At 49.5% G+C, this 20857-nt stretch overlaps 1 protein-coding gene across 1 annotated transcript; it reads left to right on the top strand.

Moving 5' to 3' along the window:
- Nucleotides 1-780: 780 nt before the first annotated feature.
- On the top strand, nucleotides 781-18216 carry LDLRAD2 (low density lipoprotein receptor class A domain containing 2). Its single transcript, XM_077465259.1, has 5 exons — nucleotides 781-1371; nucleotides 13378-13851; nucleotides 15187-15351; nucleotides 16188-16346; nucleotides 17165-18216. The coding sequence occupies exons 1-5, from the start codon at nucleotides 1278-1280 to the stop codon at nucleotides 17404-17406; spliced, it is 1134 nt and encodes a 377-aa protein (XP_077321385.1). The 5' UTR covers nucleotides 781-1277; the 3' UTR covers nucleotides 17407-18216.
- Nucleotides 18217-20857: the final 2641 nt, after the last annotated feature.

Here is a 20857-nt window from a genome sequence, read left to right as displayed (position 1 = left end):
TTCTGATCCCCTCGGCCCATTCAGAGAATTCCGATCCCCTCGGCCCATCCGGAGAATTTCGATCCCCTCGGCCCATCCGGAGAATTCCGATCCCCTCGGCGAATTCCGGAGAATTCCGATCCCCTCGGCCCATCCGGAGAATTCCGATCCCCTCGGCCCGTCCGGAGAATTCCGATCCCCTCGGCCCATCCGGAGAATTCCGATCCCCTCGGCCCATCCGGAGAATTCCGATTCCCCTCGGCCCGTCCGGAGAATTCCGATCCCCTCGGCCCATCCGGAGAATTTCGATCCCCTCGGCCTGTCCGGAGAATTCCGATCCCCTCGGCCTGTCCGGAGAATTCCGATCCCCTCGGCCTGTCCGGAGAATTCCGATTCCCCTCGGCCCGTCCGGAGAATTCCGATCCCCTCGGCCCATCCGGAGAATTCCGATCCCCTCGGCCCATCCGGAGAATTTCGATCCCCTCGGCCTGTCCGGAGAATTCCGATCCCCTCGGCCCATCCGGAGAATTTCGATCCCGTCGGCCCGTCCGGAGAATTTCGATCCCGTCGGCCCGTCCGGAGAATTTCGATCCCGTCGGCCCGTCCGGAGAATTTCGATCCCGTCGGCCTGTCCGGAGAATTTCGATCCCCTCGGCCCGTCCGGAGAATTCCGATCCCCTCGGCCCGTCCGGAGAATTCCGATCCCCTCGGCCCATCCGGAGAATCCCGATCCCCTCGGCCCATCGGGAGAATTCCGATCCCCTCGGCCCATCCGGAGAATTCCGATCCCCTCGGCCCGTCCGGAGAATCCCGATCCCCTCGGCCCGTCCGGAGAATCCCGATCCCCTCGGCCCGTCCGGAGAATCCCGATCCCCTCGGCCCATCCGGAGAATTCCGATCCCCTCGGCCCGTCTGGAGATGATTCATCCCGTCTCCTATCAGACAGCAGTCAGAAGACAGAAGTAATGAAAGGATGACAGACCCCCGCTCCTAAATAGGGTGGTACATTGTTTATCACCCTGCGCTCCATCAAACTCTCATCGTCGTCATGGATACCGGGAGACACAAAGCCGCCCCGGCCACAGACAATAGCCGACCTCGACAAGTCATTGTGGACACAAGACCAACAGAAACCTTCATCCAGAGAAGTGGTGAGGGGCGCCGAGGAGACACAAAGTTTACTTACTGGAAGTGAAGGGTGTCAGAGCGCCCCCCCAACGCCCAGCTGTTACCCCCCAATACCGGAGGGGTCCTGATCCTCCGCCGCAGATCACCGGCACTGAGAAAGGAATGTAGACATGGCTGTGAGGAAGGGGAAGACTTTACGACCGCTGTCACCAGTGTTTGTAGTCATGAGTTTAATGGTCGGGGCAGCCTACCCCCTAGAAACAGGTAGGTGACTGGAACTGAGCCGGGTTGGGGGATGGGGGGGGGGTGATTGATGATATGTTGTTGTCGGGCCGTATTTAATATTTGAGGCTGTGCGGAGCCGCCGCTCATTCTGGAGGTTGCAGGATTGTGTTCATCGGATCTTCCCATCCGATTTCTATTCATGGTTCTCCTCCGGCTTTGGGAAGGTTTGTCTGGTCTTTAGTGTGTTTCCTTGGTGGAGTCATTCACTTGTATTGTCTCTTCATCCCACTCCGGGGGGGGCTTACTGGTATGATCTGAGGGGACACACTCCGGGGGGGCTTACCGGTATGATCTGAGGGGACACACTCCGGGGGGGCTTACAGGTATGATCTGAGGGGACACACTCTGGGGGGGGGGATTACAGGTATGATCTGAGGGGACACACTCCGGGGGGGCTTACAGGTATGATCTGAGGGGACACACTCCGGGGGGATTACAGGTATGATCTGAGGGGACACACTCCGGGGGGCTTACAGGTATGATCTGAGGGGACACACTCTGGGGGGGGGGGATTACAGGTATGATCTGCGGGGACACACTCCGGGGGGCTTACCGGTATGATCTGAGGGGACACACTCCAGGGGGGGCTTACATGTATGATCTGAGGGGACACACTCCAGGGGGGGCTTACATGTATGATCTGAGGGGACACACTCCGGGGGGGATTACAGGTATGATCGGCGGGGACACACTCCGGGGGGGGGGCTTACTGGTATGATCTGAGGGGACACACTCCGGGGGGCTTCAAGATACAAAACATGTTTTACAAATCTTGGGAGAATTTTCGAATGACGGCCCGTTTATTTTAGCGACTGCAGATGTGACCTCGCTTTATACCATAATCCCCCACCACGAGGCTTGTGAAGGTGTGAAATGGGGCCTAAGAAGACATTCCCAACTTGCCTGCTTTCAAAGAAAGTTTATAGTCAAATGCCTTGATTTTTGTTTAAAGAACAACTATTTCTGGTTCGATCGAAAGTTTTACCACCAAGCGACAGGCGTCGCAATGGGCGCAAAGTTTGCCCCGAGTGTCGCCGGATTGTTTATGGCGAAATGGGAGGAAAACGCAGTTTTCTCTGACACACCGTGTGAACTGATAATGTACAGACGATACATCGACGACATAATAGTGCTGTGGAAAGGAAGTAGCGCTAGTCTGAACGAATTTCAACAGAGGCTGAACCTCAACGATTTAAATATAACGTTGACGTGGAACACAGACGAAAAAGAAATAACGTTCCTGGACCTGACAATTATACAAGAAGATGGCAAACTGCAGACTAAAACGCACTTCAAAAGCGTCGACAAAAACAGTTATCTCCCAGTCACAAGTTGTCACCATCATAACTGGCTTTTTAACATTCCTAAAGGCCAGTTTATGAGACTGAGGAGAAATTGCAGTAAAGAAGATGTATTCTTGGAGCAGGCTAGCTCTATGGGTCAGAGATTCTGCGATAAAGGCTATGACAAGAACGTAATCCTGGAAAAAATAACAGAAGTTAAGAATATGGATCGCCGGAACCTCCTCAAAGAGAAAGAAAAGAGTATTGAACTAGATAAAAGTAAAAACAAGAAATCGAAAGAAGGAAGAATAATTCTTGACTATAACAGCCAATATAAAAGTATAGAAAAAATAATAAAAAGACATTGGCACATTCTATTGAATGATAAGGACTTACATGAAGTTTTACCTTCAAGACCACATTTCACATATAGACGTGCCCCAACCCTAAGGGATATGTTGGTAAAAAATATACCAGACCCCCCCGGGAATAACTACACGTTTTTCACGGGTAAGGGGTTTTACCCATGTAAGAGGTGCTATGCATGCACAAGGGCAAGTAAACCTACAAAAGTCTTCGAATTTTCGTCCACAAGTACTGGTAACGCATACAAAATTAGAGACTTTATATGCTGTAATACGGAAGGTGCTGTATACGCTCTTGAATGTAGCTGCGGCCTACAATATGTTGGCCGCACAAAGAGACCTTTAAGGATTAGGCTCAAGGAGCATATACAGAACATTCAAAAGGGTTATGATAAGCATAGTGTCTCCAAGCACTTTGCTGTTCACCACAAAAAAGACCCCAAAGATTTAAAATTCTGGGGCATCACCCCTTATGTCAAACATTGGAGGGGTGGACATAAAGTAAGGACTTTGAGCCAAATAGAGTCAAAGTGGATATTCACCCTTGATACTTTTGCCCCTAGAGGATTGAATATTGAGTTCGACCTGAACTGTTTTATCAGTAATTTTTAGTGCCTTTTATTCCACCTCCCGTTTTGTTCACTGAATTTTAACTAATTTTTGAAATCTCGACTTTTATCTATTTTTTAGTTTCAATTCGCGTAACTTCGTTTTATATTAAATTTAACTTCTATAGATATTGACTTAGTGTTTAGATACTTCTAGCTGATTATGTTGTCAATACACACGTCATTTCCGCGATCCTTTTATCTATAGATATATATATATTTTTTATATGTATATATATATTTTTTAATATGGGACTGTGCCTCTTTTAAAAGTCTGTTTTTTTAACTAGTTTTTTTAACTAATTTTATTGGTTTGGTATATTTTCTCTGGTCTTTATCGCTTAATTGTGTTTATTTATATGTATGCATATTTTTACATATGTACATATGCATATATATATATATACATATATATACATAATTGCCCCATCTAGGTGTACATATGCACATATTTGGGTGTCTAGAAATGATTGTCGGACACTAACGACTTGTTACTGCCATCTGTGATGTCCTCCGGCATCTTAAAAAGTAAGAAACTTACTACTGCCAGGTGTGATGTTTTCTGGCATTCTATAAAGTAAGAAACATTCCTATATAATCAAATTTAAGGCCGCACCCCGTGCTAGTATTAAGTTGCCATCAAAACAATGGCCGCTCCTCATTGCTATCCGAGGGCTTTGAGAAAATGGCTGTTATTTATATATGTGAATATAGAGCACATGTTCCGTTTTCCAATATTGGATGTGGAGGGACATCGTGTTTGCACATATATCGTTCCTCCCAAAGCACGTTTTAATTAGGGGCTCCATATAATTAGACCGTTTTTCTCTAAGTAATCTATGTCTGGCCGTTCGGTTTTTTCCCTTATCTACACTACATGGATCCGCTCTAATGAAACATTTCGAACGGACTGTAGTGTTAAACATAAAGTCGGATACACCCGCGCAATTGGCTCGCTCCTCTAACACATGCCCTAACCATGCCAATAATGGGCGTTCCGACTGTTTCCCCGTCTTTCTCGATCGTACGTCCAGTTATGTAAATAGTGGGCGGACGTGCGTTCCCCATCTTCCTTGATCGTACGTTTAGTTATGCTAATTGTGGGCGGACGTATGTCCGCCCAGTACACTTAAAAGCACTTCCGTCCCTTTCACAAGTATCCCAGTTGAAGTCCATACGAGACGTAACGCGTAGGAGAACGGAAGTGACGTCTGTATCTAAGGAAATCGTTCAGATCTGTTAAGCTGTGTGTTCGTTTACTCGTTCCTCTATGTGAGTAATTTTAGCTATTTTAATAAAATATTTGACTGAAATACTACACCATGGAGGCTCTCCTTTACTTGTTGTTTTGAGCATTGCTACACTGGCCACAACTACAAGGGTGAACGGCATCGTTAGAAGCTCCAATCCACAGCCCCGCTGACCCCCCTGAGTCTTCCCTGCAATATTTGCTGTTTTGCTGCATACCTTGCAGCTGCAAGGTAATTGTTTAATATAACCAGCACTGGCACGGAACACCGTTGGAGGAGAGTTGCCCCGGCACATTGCACTTTTTTTGCGGTTGTGAAATCACATCGAAAATTGCATGATTGAACTGTGTATGGGACACTTTATTGAAATTCACGTTTTTTGCTGCTAATTTTAATTTTTTTAAGGAATGTAATTGAGACATTCCTTGTGTTTTCTCTACACATTTTAGATCACCGATTTTATGTGTTTATATGTTTTTTGATCACTTAAATTATCACATATACCCTTTCTATTACTTTGCTGCATTGATATCACAGATGTCTATTTTACTTTAATTCATGCACTTTATGGTCTTAAGCACTGTTTCTGCTTATTTTAGGACACAGGAATAATACATATGAACACTATACATTAGTTGTTTAATCTAATACACCCTTTAAGTTTTAAGCACTGCTCACTGAACACTTTATGAATTATTTATAAGTTTTTTATACTATGTGATTTATATTTATTGTAAGCGTTTTGTTGGTACTTAGGAAGCGCAACACACCCCTCCTCCCCTGCTTTTTGTCTTTAATATTGAGAGTTCACTCATAGAGTGTTTGCTGCTCCTGCTAGAACATTCCTTTTGCTATCTTCCATTTTTTTTGCCATAGAGCGCAGGAGCCCCTTTTGTATACTCCGGGGGGCTTACCGGTATGATCTGAGGGGACACACTCCGGGGGGCTTACAGGTATGATCTGAGGGGACTCACTGTGGGGGGCTTACAGGTATGATCTGAGGGGACTCACTGTGGGAGGCTTACAGGTATGATCTGAGGGGACACACTCCGGGGGGCTTACAGGTATGATCTGAGGGGACACACTCCGGGGGGGGGGCTTACAGGTATGATCTGAGGGGACTCACTGTGGGGGGCTTACCGGTATGATCTGAGGGGACACACTCCGGGGGGCTTACAGGTATGATCTGAGGGGACACACTCCGGGGGGCTTACAGGTATGATCTGAGGGGACACACTCCGGGGGGGGGGCTTACAGGTATGATCTGAGGGGACTCACTGTGGGGGGCTTACCGGTATGATCTGAGGGGACACACTCCGGGGGGGCTTACAGGTATGATCTGAGGGGACACACTCCGGGGGGGGGCTTACAGGTATGATCTGAGGGGACTCACTGTGGGGGGCTTACCGGTATGATCTGAGGGGACACACTCCGGGGGGGCTTACAGGTATGATCTGAGGGGACACACTCCGGGGGGGCTTACAGGTATGATCTGAGGGGACACACTCCGGAGGGGGCTTACAGGTATGATCTGAGGGGACACACTCCGGGGGGGCTTACAGGTATGATCTGAGGGGACACACTCCGGGGGGCTTACAGGTATGATCTGAGGGGACACACTCCGGGGGGGGGGCTTACAGGTATGATCTGAGGGGACTCACTGTGGGGGGCTTACCGGTATGATCTGAGGGGACACACTCCGGGGGGGCTTACAGGTATGATCTGAGGGGACACACTCCGGGGGGGGGCTTACAGGTATGATCTGAGGGGACTCACTGTGGGGGGCTTACCGGTATGATCTGAGGGGACACACTCCGGGGGGGCTTACAGGTATGATCTGAGGGGACACACTCCGGGGGGGCTTACAGGTATGATCTGAGGGGACACACTCCGGAGGGGGCTTACAGGTATGATCTGAGGGGACACACTCCGGGGGGGCTTACAGGTATGATCTGCGGGGACACACTCCGGGGGGCTTAAAGGTATGATCTGAGGGGACACACTCCGGGGGGGCTTACCAGTATGATCTGAGGGGACACACTCCGGGGGGGGCTTACCAGTATGATCTGAGGGGACACACTCTGGGGGGGGGGGATTACAGGTATGATCTGCGGGGACACACTCCGGGGGGCTTACCGGTATGATCTGAGGGGACACACTCCAGGGGGGGCTTACAGGTATGATCTGAGGGGACACACTCCGGGGGGGATTACAGGTATGATCGGCGGGGACACACTCCGGGGGGGGGGGCTTACTGGTATGATCTGAGGGGACACACTCCGGGGGGCTTACCGGTATGATCTGAGGGGACACACTCCGGGAGGCTTACAGGTATGATCTGAGGGGACTCACTGTGGGGGGCTTACAGGTATGATCTGAGGGGACACACTCCGGGGGGCTTACAGGTATGATCTGAGGGGACACACTCCGGGGGGGGCTTACAGGTATGATCTGAGGGGACTCACTGTGGGGGGCTTACCGGTATGATCTGAGGGGACACACTCCGGGGGGGCTTACAGGTATGATCTGAGGGGACACACTCCGGGGGGGCTTACAGGTATGATCTGAGGGGACACACTCCGGGGGGGCTTACAGGTATGATCTGAGGGGACACACTCCGGGGGGGGCTTACAGGTATGATCTGAGGGGACTCACTGTGGGGGGCTTACCGGTATGATCTGAGGGGACACACTCCGGGGGGGCTTACAGGTATGATCTGAGGGGACACACTCCGGGGGGGCTTACAGGTATGATCTGAGGGGACTCACTGTGGGGGGCTTACCGGTATGATCTGAGGGGACACACTCCGGGGGGGCTTACAGGTATGATCTGAGGGGACACACTCCGGGGGGGCTTACAGGTATGATCTGAGGGGACACACTCCGGAGGGGGCTTACAGGTATGAGCTGAGGGGACACACTCCGGGGGGCTTACCGATATGATCTAAAGGGGACACACTCCGGGGGGGCTTACAGGTATGATCTGCGGGGACACACTCCGGGGGGCTTAAAGGTATGATCTGAGGGGACACACTCCGGGGGGGCTTACAGGTATGATCTGCGGGGACACACTCCGGGGGGGCTTACCAATATGATCTGAGGGGACACACTCCGGGGGGGGCTTACCAGTATGATCTGAGGGGACACACTCCGGGGGGCTTAAAGGTATGATCTGAGGGGACACTTTCTGGGGGGCTTACAGGTATGATCTGGGGGGGACACTTTCCTGTTCATCTCACTCGGGGGGGGGGGGGCTTACAGGTATGATCTTGAGAGGACCTTTTTTTGTTCATCCCACTCCGGGGGGCTTACAGGTATGATCTGGGGGGACAATTTTTTTCTGCTCATCCCAGTCCAGGGGGCTTACAGGTATCATCTGGGGGGCAATTTCCTATTCATCCCACTCCAGTGAGGCTTAAAGGTATGATCTGGGGGGACACTTTCCTGTTCATCTCACTCCGGGGGGCTTACAGGTATGATCTGAGGGGACACACTCCAGGGGAGCTTACAAGTATGATCTGGGGGGACACACTCTGGGGGGGCTTACAGGTATGTTCTGGGGGGACACACTCCAGGGGAGCTTACAAGTATGATCTGAGGGGACACACTCCAGGGGGGGGCTTACAGGTATGATCTGAGGGGACACTTTCCTGTTTATCCCACTCCGGGGGGCTTACAGGTATGTTCTGGGGGGACACACTCCAGGGGAGCTTACAAGTATGATCTGGGGGGACACACTCCAGGGGGGGGCTTACAGGTATGATCTGAAGGGACGATTTTCTGTTCATCCCACCCAGAAAAAAAAATGTCATATGGGTACATTGTCACATGACCGCGCAATTGTCATTCAAAGTGTGACATCTCTGAAAACTAAAAATTGGCCTGGGCAGGAAGGGGGTTAAAGTGCCGGATATTGAAGGGGTTAACTTCTCAGCGCTTGCAAAGCACAGAGCGTCAGATTGGATAGCCTATATGTTCCTCAGACATTGCAGAGTGCTGTGTTCATCTGAACGTCACATACGGTACATTTATTGGCCTGGGCTCGGCACTTGTGCCAATAGCTTTCTGCCAGGGGAGCAATAGAAACTCAGTCTGGTTGGCCAAAATCAACTCAGCTTCTGGATGTGCTTTGCAGCCAATGCCCATGTAGATGCCTTCTAACTGATCCTGTACCCATAAAGATAACCTGGCAGAATAAAAAGAAATGGTGGTCACCACTGGCGTCTAATTTTGGAGGCTGTAACCCTTACCTTAGTGAATCTCTAACCCAGCACTGATATGTGCCCAATAAAATGAGTGCGGCATTTATGACGTCCCGGAATATAGGAAGGTCTCCAGAACATATGACTGTGCGCTCTTGTTGTAGCTCAATCTGTAGAGCGCTTGTCTTGTAGCTTAAAGGTCGTGTGTTCAAATCTTCATGCAGGATACCCCACTTCTGTGTTTCACGAGCCACCAAATGTTTTTCAATTGTTCTCATCAATGTCGTATTTGGTATATAGTTCTACAGAGAAGCTGGATTGCTGGGCAGAGCCTGTGGCGCGTGGTGTTGGCGTGGTGTGGCGCGTGGTGTTGGTGTGTTGCTGTTGAATGCTGAAAGCCCTGGTTTTCTTAGTTCGAATTTTATGTGGTAACTATAAAGTGTTTTGTGGGCCACTAAATTTGTTTCTGTTGTTCTCATCCTGTTATCTTCAGTATATAGTTCCGCAGAGAAGCCGCATTGTCGGCTAGAGCCTGTGGTGCGTGGTGTTGGTGTGGTGCGTGGTGTTGGTGTGCTGCTGTGGAATGTGGCCAGCCCTGGATTTCTTGGTTTGAATCTCTGATCTGCTCCTAGTTTTAGGTTTCAAAGGCTTAGAGAGTGTAGATCCATGATATAGGGGCATTAGCAACTTCTTCTGCTGTCTGCAGGTTCCGTGGCGCAGCATGTAAGCTCCTGAATGGTTGAATCAGAGGGCTGTAGGTTCGATTCCCATGAGTGAGCAAAGATAGCCCCAAGACCTTGGGGGTTGTGTGGATGAAATTGTACTGCAATGAAGTGGTCAGGACTTGATTAAGTTGGTGGTGCGGACCACCATTGGTTGGACTTGAGTGAGCCTGTGATACCAAGACCTGGGGCAGGAATACTGTGAAGGAGAAGGGCATGTTGTTAAAAAATGTGAGATTCATTGCTAAAGTGTCAAAAAAAAAAATTGGTTTCCTTGGTAATCTTTGAGCTTCTTCCACCACCCATTGTACCCACTCCTGTGCTTTCTTTCTTCAAGTACCCCTTTGTTCCCAAGCTTTCATGGACACCCATTTGATGGTCCATTGAGGCTTCTTTCACATGGTGTCAAGGTCACCCACTACATGGCTGGAATGCTTTTCACCGAGGCATTGCTTACATGGTGCCAAGGTCACCCACTTGATGGTTACATGGCTGGTGCTCATGGTGTTGAGACTTCATTCATGGTCAAGGTTGCCCACTTGATGGTTACATGGCTGGTGCTCATGGTGTTGAGACTTCATTCATGGTCAAGGTTGCCCACTTGATGGTTACATAGCTGGAATGCATTTCATTGTGGTGCCAAGGTCACATGGCTGGATCTTATGGAGGCTTCATTCACATGGTTGCTTGTTACATAGTGAGAAGGTCTGCTCCTCGACCTCTCATCACACAGGGACACCTCTTTGCCACCAAGATGCTGTTCCACCCCAAACAGCTCTGAGTAGACACCGGTTTGGTCTGCTTTGGGAATCAAACCCACGGCCTTCAAATTCCACACACGTTGCCCTACATACTGCACCACAGACCTGGATGTACAAGTCTGCCAGCAGTGCTTATACACCCTAAATTCAACCAAGATTCACCCTGCAAAGTGTAGTAACCCATAGCAACCGATATGCAGAGGATTCAAAAGAAGATTGGTTGCTATTGGTTTCAGCAGTTTGTACAACTTTAATAAATAAATCTGGAAAGCTGACCACCTCTGGATTTGAACTCACAGCCACGTTGTTTGAGAGATCAACCCACATACCTGCAAGGCTATAGTCTCAGATGAGGGGGTTGTCCCCCAAACCAGAGTTGTAATATCAGGACATAAAATATGATCAGTGTATTAAAGTTCAAATATTGTACTAAATTGCCATCATCTAACAAAAATGAATCGCCCAGTTAACCTTCCAAAGGATATTCCAATCTGATAAAACTCTATTTTCAAGAATACGTTACCTGAATCATTATCTTCATTGCTGCTTGCAAAGTACAATAACCTAAAGCAACCACAAGGTAATAATACCTAGTCTGAAAGTTTATTGGTTATTATGGGCTTCTTCGGATTTCCTAACTTCAATAAATGAATAATGAAGAGGCGGCTGCTGGAGGATTTGAACCTGCATCCTCGTGGTTTGTGAGATCAGCGACATACATGCCGGACCATCGTCATAGTGGGGGGGTGTGGATTAAAACGAGAGCTTTAATATCATGAAATAGCACACGACTAGGAGCTTAATATTTGAATATTTTACTAAATTGCAAACATCAGACCCTAGACTAGTCTGCCACTTGGTCTACACTCTACGGGAAATTCCAATTTAGTAAAACTGTACTTTCAAATGTCCACTGCCATGAACCACGGAGCACGCAACTGTTCAATAATCCATAGTGATTAATAGGAAAGGATAAGTCCATAAGTTTCATAAATGAATCTGAAAGGACGGTCACCTAGGGATTTGAACTTACAACTGTGTTACTCGCTAGTGCAGTGTCTTACATACAAAGCTACTGCCTCAGATGGAAGTGGTGCCTCAGATGGAAGTGGTGCCTCAGAATTACACCTTTAATTTCATGGAATACCATGTGACTAGTGGATAAATATTCCCCTCTGATAAATAATTCCCATCTGCAAAAAATTGAGTTTTACCCGGCCATTCTCTTGAACCACTGGGTACAATCTTAACTGCTGCATACATGTTCAATAAAGAAGTCTGAAGGGTGGTCCTCTGAGGATTTGAACTCACGACTCTTTGCTGGTGACGATATCAGCATAACCTCAAAGCCATGGCCTCAGACGATAGGTAGGCTTGTCACCAAACTAAATTAGTCTTTCACTTGGCCTACTAAAAGCTCTTTGCATCCTGTACACCTCTCTCCCTTCAACCATAGGATATCATCTCCACTGATGACATTCAAGATCTTTCACCAGACGTGATCTCCACCTCAACAGTCTCCAACACTCACCTGCTTTAATAAGGAAATGTCTGTGGATGTGGTGTATCTGGATAAAATGTGACTGAGGGGTGTACTCACTTTTGTCAGATACTGTAAATGTATAATAATAATAGTGTGTGACTGTGGGGGGAGGGGACATTAGAGTGTAAGCTCCTCTGTACAGAGACTGATGTGATTGTGGGGGGAGGGGACATTAGAGTGTAAGCTCCTCTGTACAGAGACTGATGTGACTGTGGGGGGAGGGGACATTAGAGTGTAAGCTCCTCTGTACAGAGACTGATGTGATTGTGGGGGGAGGGGACATTAGAGTGTAAGCTCCTCTGTACAGAGACTGATGTGACTGTGCGGTGGAGGGGACATTAGAGTGTAAGCTCCTCTGTACAGAGACTGATGTGACTGTGGGGGGAGGGGACATTAGAGTGTAAGCTCCTCTGTACAGAGACTGATGTGACTGTGGGGGAGGGGACATTAGAGTGTAAGCTCCTCTGTACAGAGACTGATGTGACTGTGGGGGAGGGGACATTAGAGTGTAAGCTCCTCTGTACAGAGACTGATGTGACTGTGGGGGGAGGGGACATTAGAGTGTAAGCTCCTCTGTACAGAGACTGATGTAACTGTGGGGGAGGGGACATTAGAGTGTAAGCTCCTCTGTACAGAGACTGATGTGACTGTGGGGGGGGACATTAGAGTGTAAGCTCCTCTGTACAGAGACTGATGTGACTGTGGGGGAAGGGGACATTAGAGTGTAAGCTCCTCTGTACAGAGACTGATGTGACTGTGGGGGAAGGGGACATTAGAGTGTAAGCTCCTCTGTACAGAGACTGATGTGACTGTGGGGGGAGGGGACATTAGAGTGTAAGCTCCTCTGTACAGAGACTGATGTGACTGTGGGGAGAGGGGACATTAGAGTGTAAGCTCCTCTGTACAGAGACTGATGTGACTGTGGGGGGAGGGGACATTAGAGTGTAATCTCCTCTGGTACAGAGACTGATGTGATTGGCTCAGTGATCTCGGTACAGCACTGCGGTATATGTCAGAGCTATATAAATGTATAATAATAATAGTGTGTGACTGTGGGGGAGGGGACATTAGAGTGTAATCTCCTCTGGTACAGAGACAGATGTGATTGGCTCAGTGATCTCTGTACAGCGCTGAGGTATATGTCAGAGCTATATAAATGTATAATAATAATAGTGTGTGACTGTGGGGGAGGGGACATTAGAGTGTAAGCTCCTGTGGTGCAGGTATGACCGGTTTCCTTTCTCTCTGGCAGGGAATATGGTGGATTTCTGCGGTCAGATAATTAAAGGGGACGGGATGATAGTGAATTCTCACGCGGACTCCAGGAAATATTACTTTGTGTCGGTGGGGACGGACTGCCGGCTCACCATGGAAGCTGCCACTCCGAAGGACAAGGTCCAGTTCCAGTTCCGGTTCTTCCTGGTGTACAGCCTCCTGCGAATGTCCAATATGAGGAGCCCGGGGCAGAACAGCAGTGCCCACGCTCCGCCCTCTCTGGAGACCCCCGGCCCCCCTGGATCTGTCAGTGACCCCTGTAATGCCGGCTCCTACGTCCAGTTCTATGACGGAAAAGACCTCCATGCGGAACCTCTGGGCACCCCGCTATGTGGAAAGACCCTCCCCCGGCCGGTCCTGTCCACCGGCAACTACCTGACCCTTCGCCTGGTCACCCGGGGCCAGCAACCCAGAGTGGACTTTGTGGGAGACTTCACCTCCTTCCGGATCGGTAAGGACCCCCCCCCCCCCCCCCGGGGGGATTTCATACTTTACAATCAGAGAAGAGGAAGCCTGTTTCTGTAGAATTTAGAAACCTGTCGGACTGTTTAGATGTTGAATTTTAAAAGCGGTGGCGAGCCTGCTGATCTCACAGGTTACTAATCAGACAGAACACCGCTGCTTTTATAATTCAACATGGAAACAGCCCGACAGATTTCTGAATCCTGTATTTCACTAGATAAGCTCAGTTTACTGTTAAAAATAAGTGTGAAATGCAAAACTCCGGTGGGTGTAACAAGATGGCCGCTTGCCCCCTTCTCGGTGTATCCTTTCTGTGGATGAGTGCTGGGTGTAGCAAGATGGCGGTGACAGAACATCACTTCCATTACAAATTCTGATGGGTCCCCAAATCTGATGAAACTCTGGTGTTCCATCAGAAAGCTGCTACCCATCAGAATATGGAACCGAATCGACGTTGCGTTGTGGTCATCTTGGTACACCCCGCACTCGTCCGCAGTAAGCCGAGAGTTAGAAGTCGGCAAGCGGACATCTTGCTACACCCACGGCAGTCTTGCTTTCCACAGTTATTTTGAACAGTAAACTCAGCTTATCTGGTCAAATACAGGATTTAGAAATCCGTCACACTGTTTTGATGTTGAATTATAAAAGCAGCGGTGAGCCTGCTGATCTCACCTGTTTGCTAATGTGACAGAACACCGCTGATTTTACAATTAAACGTAAAACGGGGTTATGGACTTCTAAATCCTTGTATGTCGCCGTATAAGCTGAGTTTACTGGTAAAAATGAATGTGAAAAGCAAGATGTCCGCTTGCCAACTTCTAACGAGGACGAGCGCGGGTGTCCCAAGATGGTCGCTTCGGTTGCATATTCTGATGGGTAGCGGCTTTCTGACAGGACACCGGAACAAAAGCGAGCGCTACACGGTGAAAATGGCGCCATTGACATCCGGGGAAACCGCAGGTGATGTCAGGTCATCGCTTCTGGGTTACCATAGCAGACAGCCGATCCGGGATTTGTCAGGTGGGGGTGCCAGCTGGTCGCTCTGGTCTTCTGGTGGAATGGGAGAGCCCAAGGAAGCCGCGGGAGGTGGTGGTGGGGGAAGGGGGGGTAGGTTAGTTAATGGTTAGGATTTATATTACGAAAAAGCCGACCGCCTGCTCTAAAAAAAAAACAGTACTGGGGCGACGCCGGCATAACCACCAAGTGCAGCGTTGCTCCGGGACGTGGAAGGGGGTATACCAGGACTAATCATAGATATTGGTGAAGCCCCCCCCCGGACTCCCCTCCTTATAACCTATCCTTCCCCCCTTCCCCCTCCCCGCAGGATTCAACACCTCCGAGTGCAGACCGGAGCCGTACTTCTACTGCCACAATGGGAAGTGTATCCCCTCCAGCCTGGTGTGTGATGAACGGGACATCGATAACTGCGGTGACGGCAGCGACCAGTCCGCCAGTCCTCCCGCAAACTGCCAGCGAGACGGGGGGAGGGGTAAGTGCTCCGCCTCTAATTCCAGTATCCATGTCTGATTGGGATCCAAGTGGCCGCCATGACCCCATGCCCAGCACAGGCCGCCATGACCCCATAACCAGCACAGGCCGCCATGACCCCATAACCAGCACAGGCCGCCATGACCCCATAACCAGCACAGGCCGCCATGACCCCATACCCAGCACAGGCCGCCATGACCCCATACCCAGCACAGGCCGCCATGACCCCATACCCAGCACAGGCCGCCATGACCCCATACTCAGCACAGGCCGCCATGACCCCATACCCAGCACAGGCCGCCATGACCCCATACCCAGCACAGGCCGCCATGACCCCATAACCAGCACAGGCCGCCATGACCCCATAACCAGCACAGGCCGCCATGACCCCATACCCAGCACAGGCCGCCATGACCCCATACCCAGCACAGGCCGCCATGACCCCATACCCAGCACAGGCCACCATGACCCCATACCCAGCACCTAATACACGTTGTACGAGTGTAAATGGAGCTTCAGTACATCCACCCCATGGTGTTTCTGTTACGTTTGGTTTTATGTACCTGTAATGCCTGCCATTTATACCTTCAGTGTCACCGAGTCAGGTCAAAGACCCCTATGATGTCACTTCCCACCATATCATTGGTCAGTTCTGCATCCATTGATGGGATACATAGAATATTCAGTCATGGAAAGTTCATTTCTGTCCGGCCAGCTTCATCTTGGTTTGTCCTGACTCCGGGGACATCATTCAGGACACCATACATATTTATTACACCATGTGCTTCTACCTAGAAAGCCACTGATAGCTGTGTGTTGTATGATTGTACTTTGCAGGAATGGTGGAATCCAGGACCCCCATAGAGGCCATGGCCACCAGCCCAGCCACTTCCACCGTCCTGCAGGCCACCTCCTCTTCTAACCTGAGCTGCGGGAGGGACGGGAACCGCAAACTGCTTCTTCCAGAAAGTGTCCAGCCTCATGGATCAAACACAGGTACCCCCCTCACCCTCTCCTCTATCCTATAGGTGTTCTCTAGAGAGAGGATAGACACATAATGCCAGCCTTATGGATGGATTGTCTGTCTCTGTCCCCATAGACTTCTATCAGGTCAGGGGAACCTGTGTGTTCTACAGACGAGGCTACCCGTGGCTTTCAGGTGACCTTGTCAGGAGAAGATACAGGCAGGGCCGGGACAAGGGGTGGGCAGGAGGGGAGGCTGCCCCTGGCGCAATGGTTTATTGCAGGGGTAGGGGGCACCCTGACCCTAACCCTAAGGGAAAGGGGGGCCCAATTTGGCGTCTTTGCCCTGGACGCTGGATGACCTTGTCTCGGCACTGGATACAGGGGAACTGATATAAGGGGGCAATGTGTGAGTTCAGGCTTCTCCAGTATGACGTGATTGGAGGCGATAGTTGGAGCTCTTACACGCCACCCTTCATCCCACAGACCATCATAGCAACCTGCATTAAGGGATCCAGGAGGGAGGGGGGTGGCTCAGATCAGACTTGGAGTAAAGTCAGTATTTGCATACTTAATGTACTCCGGGTTTGGGGAGCACAGAGGAGGAATGTTCTTGGGTGTCTCCTGTCTATAGTGTCCTCCCCACATGAGCTGTTCTCTGGATCCTGACGTCACACAGAGCATGGATGGGTTGTCTCATGTTTGTGGTCCTCTTTGGCATAACAATATTTCCTCTTTTGTGAAACATCCCCCCCCCGTACATTACCCTTGTATACACAGTGCTGTGCGTAGTGTGGGGAATGTGGTGTACTTAATGGTAATCAACCCTCTTTCATGTATTCTTGTTTCAGAAAGAAGATCGTTCCTCTACTTGTACGTCATCCTGGGCTTAGTGGTCGGCGTGGCTCTCTTATTTTGGTGTTGCTGGTCACCGGGCTGGTTTATATGGAGGATCAGCGTCTGCCGCTTCATCCCTTGCTGTAACTCTTTCTGCGCCTCCTGCCACCTCTGCACACGCAGCTGCCTTCTGAGGGACAAAAGTCGGCCTAGTAAAGTGACGCCTCAGAGCACGGCATCGACTGTGCCCGTGTGATCATTCACCTCTGTGCCACGTGACTGGACCAACATGGCCCGTTCCCAATTCTGCGCCATATGATGGACCCAACATGGCCCGTTCCCAGTTCCTGTGCCATGTGACCAACCCAACATGGCCCGTTCCCAATTCCTGTGCCACATTATGGACCCAACATGGCCTCTTCCCAATTCTGCGCCATGTGACCAACCCGGCATGGCCTGTTCCCAATTCATGTGCCAAATTATGGACCCAACATGGCCTGTTCCCAATTTCTGTGCAATAAGATGGACCAAAACATGGCTTGTTCCCATTTCCTTTGCTATGTGATGGACCCAGCATGGCCTGTTCCCAATTCCTGTGCCATGTGTTCCACCCAGCATGGCCTGTTCCCAATTCCTGTGCCAAATTTTAATGACCCAACATGGCCCGTTCCCAATTCCTGTGCCATAAGATGGACCAAAACATGGCTTGTTCCCGGTTCCCGTGCCATATGATTACCAAAACATGGCTTGTTCCCGGTTCCCGTGCCATATGATTACCAAAACATGGCTTGTTCCCGGTTCCCGTGCCATATGATTACCAAAACATGGCTTGTTCCCGGGTCCTGTTCTGTCGGAAACACTTAGTGGCTCACATGGAGAAGTGGGAACTCTTGCTGGAGATTGTGAGCACACGTCTACCTCTATCCAATCACAATCACTCAGATTATCATCAGACACGGATCTCTGACTTGTCAGACAACAAGATGATGGCATCCACCTGGCCTTTTATATTTATTAGCTTTGTGTACAAATTGTTTCTTCTGTAAATATAGAATATACACCTTCATGGAGCCTGCATGATTATTGGTTTGCTGTGTTGTGCCTGTGACATCACGAGACCACGCGACATTCGGTGTTACAACTTGTGGTTTATTGGTTAGTTGTGAAACTCGAGGCAAAGTGATGACAGAACTAAGTGCTGGGAAGCCTAACCCCCTCCCCCCCTCCATTGTCAGGAACTAGGAAGCAATAAATAGGCCCCTCTGTGTACTCTATACCCAGCCACATAGGCCATGGTGTATAGGTGTCTGTGGTCCTCATTGTCACCACTCAGTGCAGGTTAGAAAATGAAAAAAGGTTTATATTTGGTTCCTGTGAGCCCACAATGATATCCCCTCTGGTATAGTGGGGTGAAAGGTCGGCAGTCCGTTCATTTACTACAAACTATATAGAAAATGTACCATTCATATACAGCCCCTTCCTGACACTCTGTATGTTGGGTAGCTGCCAGTAAATACTATATAGATGAGCAAGGCCTGTCCATCTCTAATCTCCAGTCAGCCTTGTGGACCATCAGAATTTATTTTTGTAATTAGCTGTGAATGGGCCCCACATCTATGAATGTCTTTGCTTGTAAGCTGTAGTTCAGATGAGCCATTCTCTGCCAAAGTTCCTCTAGAGGTTGTTAGGGTTTCTGTGAGTTTTGGCTGATTGACCTCACATCTGATGGTGCCTGCCTGGTTCTGGAGCCCATGCCACTTGGCAGAGCAAGCTGCATGATACCAGTGATCTTTTTATTAGTCTGTAGGGGGTAGCAATCTGTAAAGGGGGTATTCATGACAACCATTGGAAGGAACATTCTTCCCACCAACCGCCAACATGAGGGGCATTCTTCCCACTTACTGCCAATGAAAGGGTCATTCTTCCCAATGACCGCCAACGTAAGGGTCATTCTTCCCACTGACCACCAATGTAAGGAGCATTCTTCCCACTTACTGCCAACGTAAACGTCATTCTTTCCACCGACCACCAACATAAGAAATAGTCCTCCCAAAGACCAACGTAAGGGACATTCTTCTCACCAGCCGCCAACATAAGGGACATTCTTCCCAAAGACCAACGTAAAGGTCATTCTTCCCACCGTCCGCCAACGTATAGGGGAATTCTTCCCACTTACTGCCAATGTAAAGGTTACTCTTCCCACTGACCGCCAACATAAGGGACATTCTTCCCACTGACCCCTAACGTAAGGGACATTCTTCCCAATGACCGCCAACATAAGGGACATTCTTCCCAATGACCGCCAACGTAAGGGACATTCTTCCCAATAACCCCTAACGTAAAGGGTCTTTCTTCCCAATGACCGCCAACATAAGGGACATTCTTCCCAATGACCGCCAACGTAAGGGACATTCTTCCCAATGACCCCTAACGTAAAGGGTCTTTCTTCCCAAAGAGGTAAGGGACCTCCAATGTAAGGTAATAGGTAAGGGACCTCCACTGACCGCCAACGTAAGGGACATTCTTCCCACTGACCCCCTAACGTAAGGGACATTCTTCCCAAAGAGCAATGTAAGGATCATTCTTCCCACCGACTGCCAATGTAAGGGACATTCTTCCCACTGACCGCCAACGTAAGGGACATTCTTCCCAAGAACCAACGTAAGGGACATTCTTCCCCCTGACCGCCAATGTAAGGGACATTCTTCCCCCTGACTGCCAATGTAAGGGACATTCTTCCCACCAACCGCCAATGTGAGGGACATTCTTCCCACCGACCGCCAACGTGAGGGACATTCTTCATATTGACCACCAATGAATTGGTTTTAGCAGGGGTTCCCAAAGGGCTGAAAATAATTTGAAGGGTCCCTCTGAGGTTATTGGTTGAGAATGGTTGCTCTGGCTGGTTGTGTATTTTCAGCTTTCTAAACCAAATCATAATGGGATGAAACAAATAGTGTCACCACATCCAGGGGGGGGGGGGGGGCTGGTGGTAAGACTTGTTAATTTAAGAAGGGGGGGGGGGGCAGTAATATCTGCAATTTGTGTGTTACATAACTGCACCAATGTAACCCTCATCAATGTTTCTGGAAAATGTTTCCAAACCATTCAGCTGTGAAGTTGTCAGGTAATGAGATCCGGCCGGGGTGATAGCTGGTGGAGTGGAAGGGATGGAAGGGGTCAGCCGTCTGACATGCTGGTTCTGAGGGAATTGGAGTTCTGTTGTACAAACCAGACTGCATGCATATTACTGTGCCATAATATGTAAATCTATTACTGGGATACAGATGGACTGGTGTAGATGCGGCCCATCCTGGTGGTGTGCTCGCTCCCCTCCATTACGCTCGGTCTGGTTTAGGATGGAGTCTTAGGTTTCTACCTTGTTGACTTTATATCTAATGAAGGTGAGGAAACTAGTGTCTGAACTACTAAATTCTAGGAGGACCACAGCTTGTCCTTTGTCTATGTCAGCTGACCTGCGACCTCCCCAATGCCCCCCCCCCCTGTCAGTGGTTGATCCCTCCTCCACATCCTATATGCAGTATAGCAGTCCCTATTCACACTAGAGTGCTGTGGAGTCATCAGTAGTCTATCGTCCTTAAATTCTAAACATGGGAGCCCAGGATTGGTTCCTGCCAAATCCCGGGAACCATCTCTATTCCCATACAGGTGTGCAGCACTTGTCCCGCTCAGAAAGGTGCATACAC

Source organism: Lithobates pipiens, unplaced genomic scaffold (assembly GCF_037356315.1).
Source record: "Lithobates pipiens isolate NorthernLeopardFrog02 unplaced genomic scaffold, aLitPip1_a1.2 Scaffold_344, whole genome shotgun sequence".
NCBI classification, from domain to species: domain Eukaryota; kingdom Metazoa; phylum Chordata; class Amphibia; order Anura; family Ranidae; genus Lithobates; species Lithobates pipiens.
Note: the sequence above shows the minus strand (reverse complement) of the source record. Positions and strands in the feature narration are given on the sequence as shown.

Bases quoted from the DNA above. Each gene is read 5' to 3' on its own strand.
- LDLRAD2 (XM_077465259.1), top strand. From the start codon at position 1,278: ATGGCTGTGAGGAAGGGGAAGACTTTACGACCGCTGTCACCAGTGTTT. The intron at 13,852-15,186 runs GTAAGGACCCCC...CCCTCCCCGCAG, and splicing joins CTTCACCTCCTTCCGGATCG to GATTCAACACCTCCGAGTGC. The intron at 15,352-16,187 runs GTAAGTGCTCCG...TGTACTTTGCAG, and splicing joins CCAGCGAGACGGGGGGAGGG to GAATGGTGGAATCCAGGACC.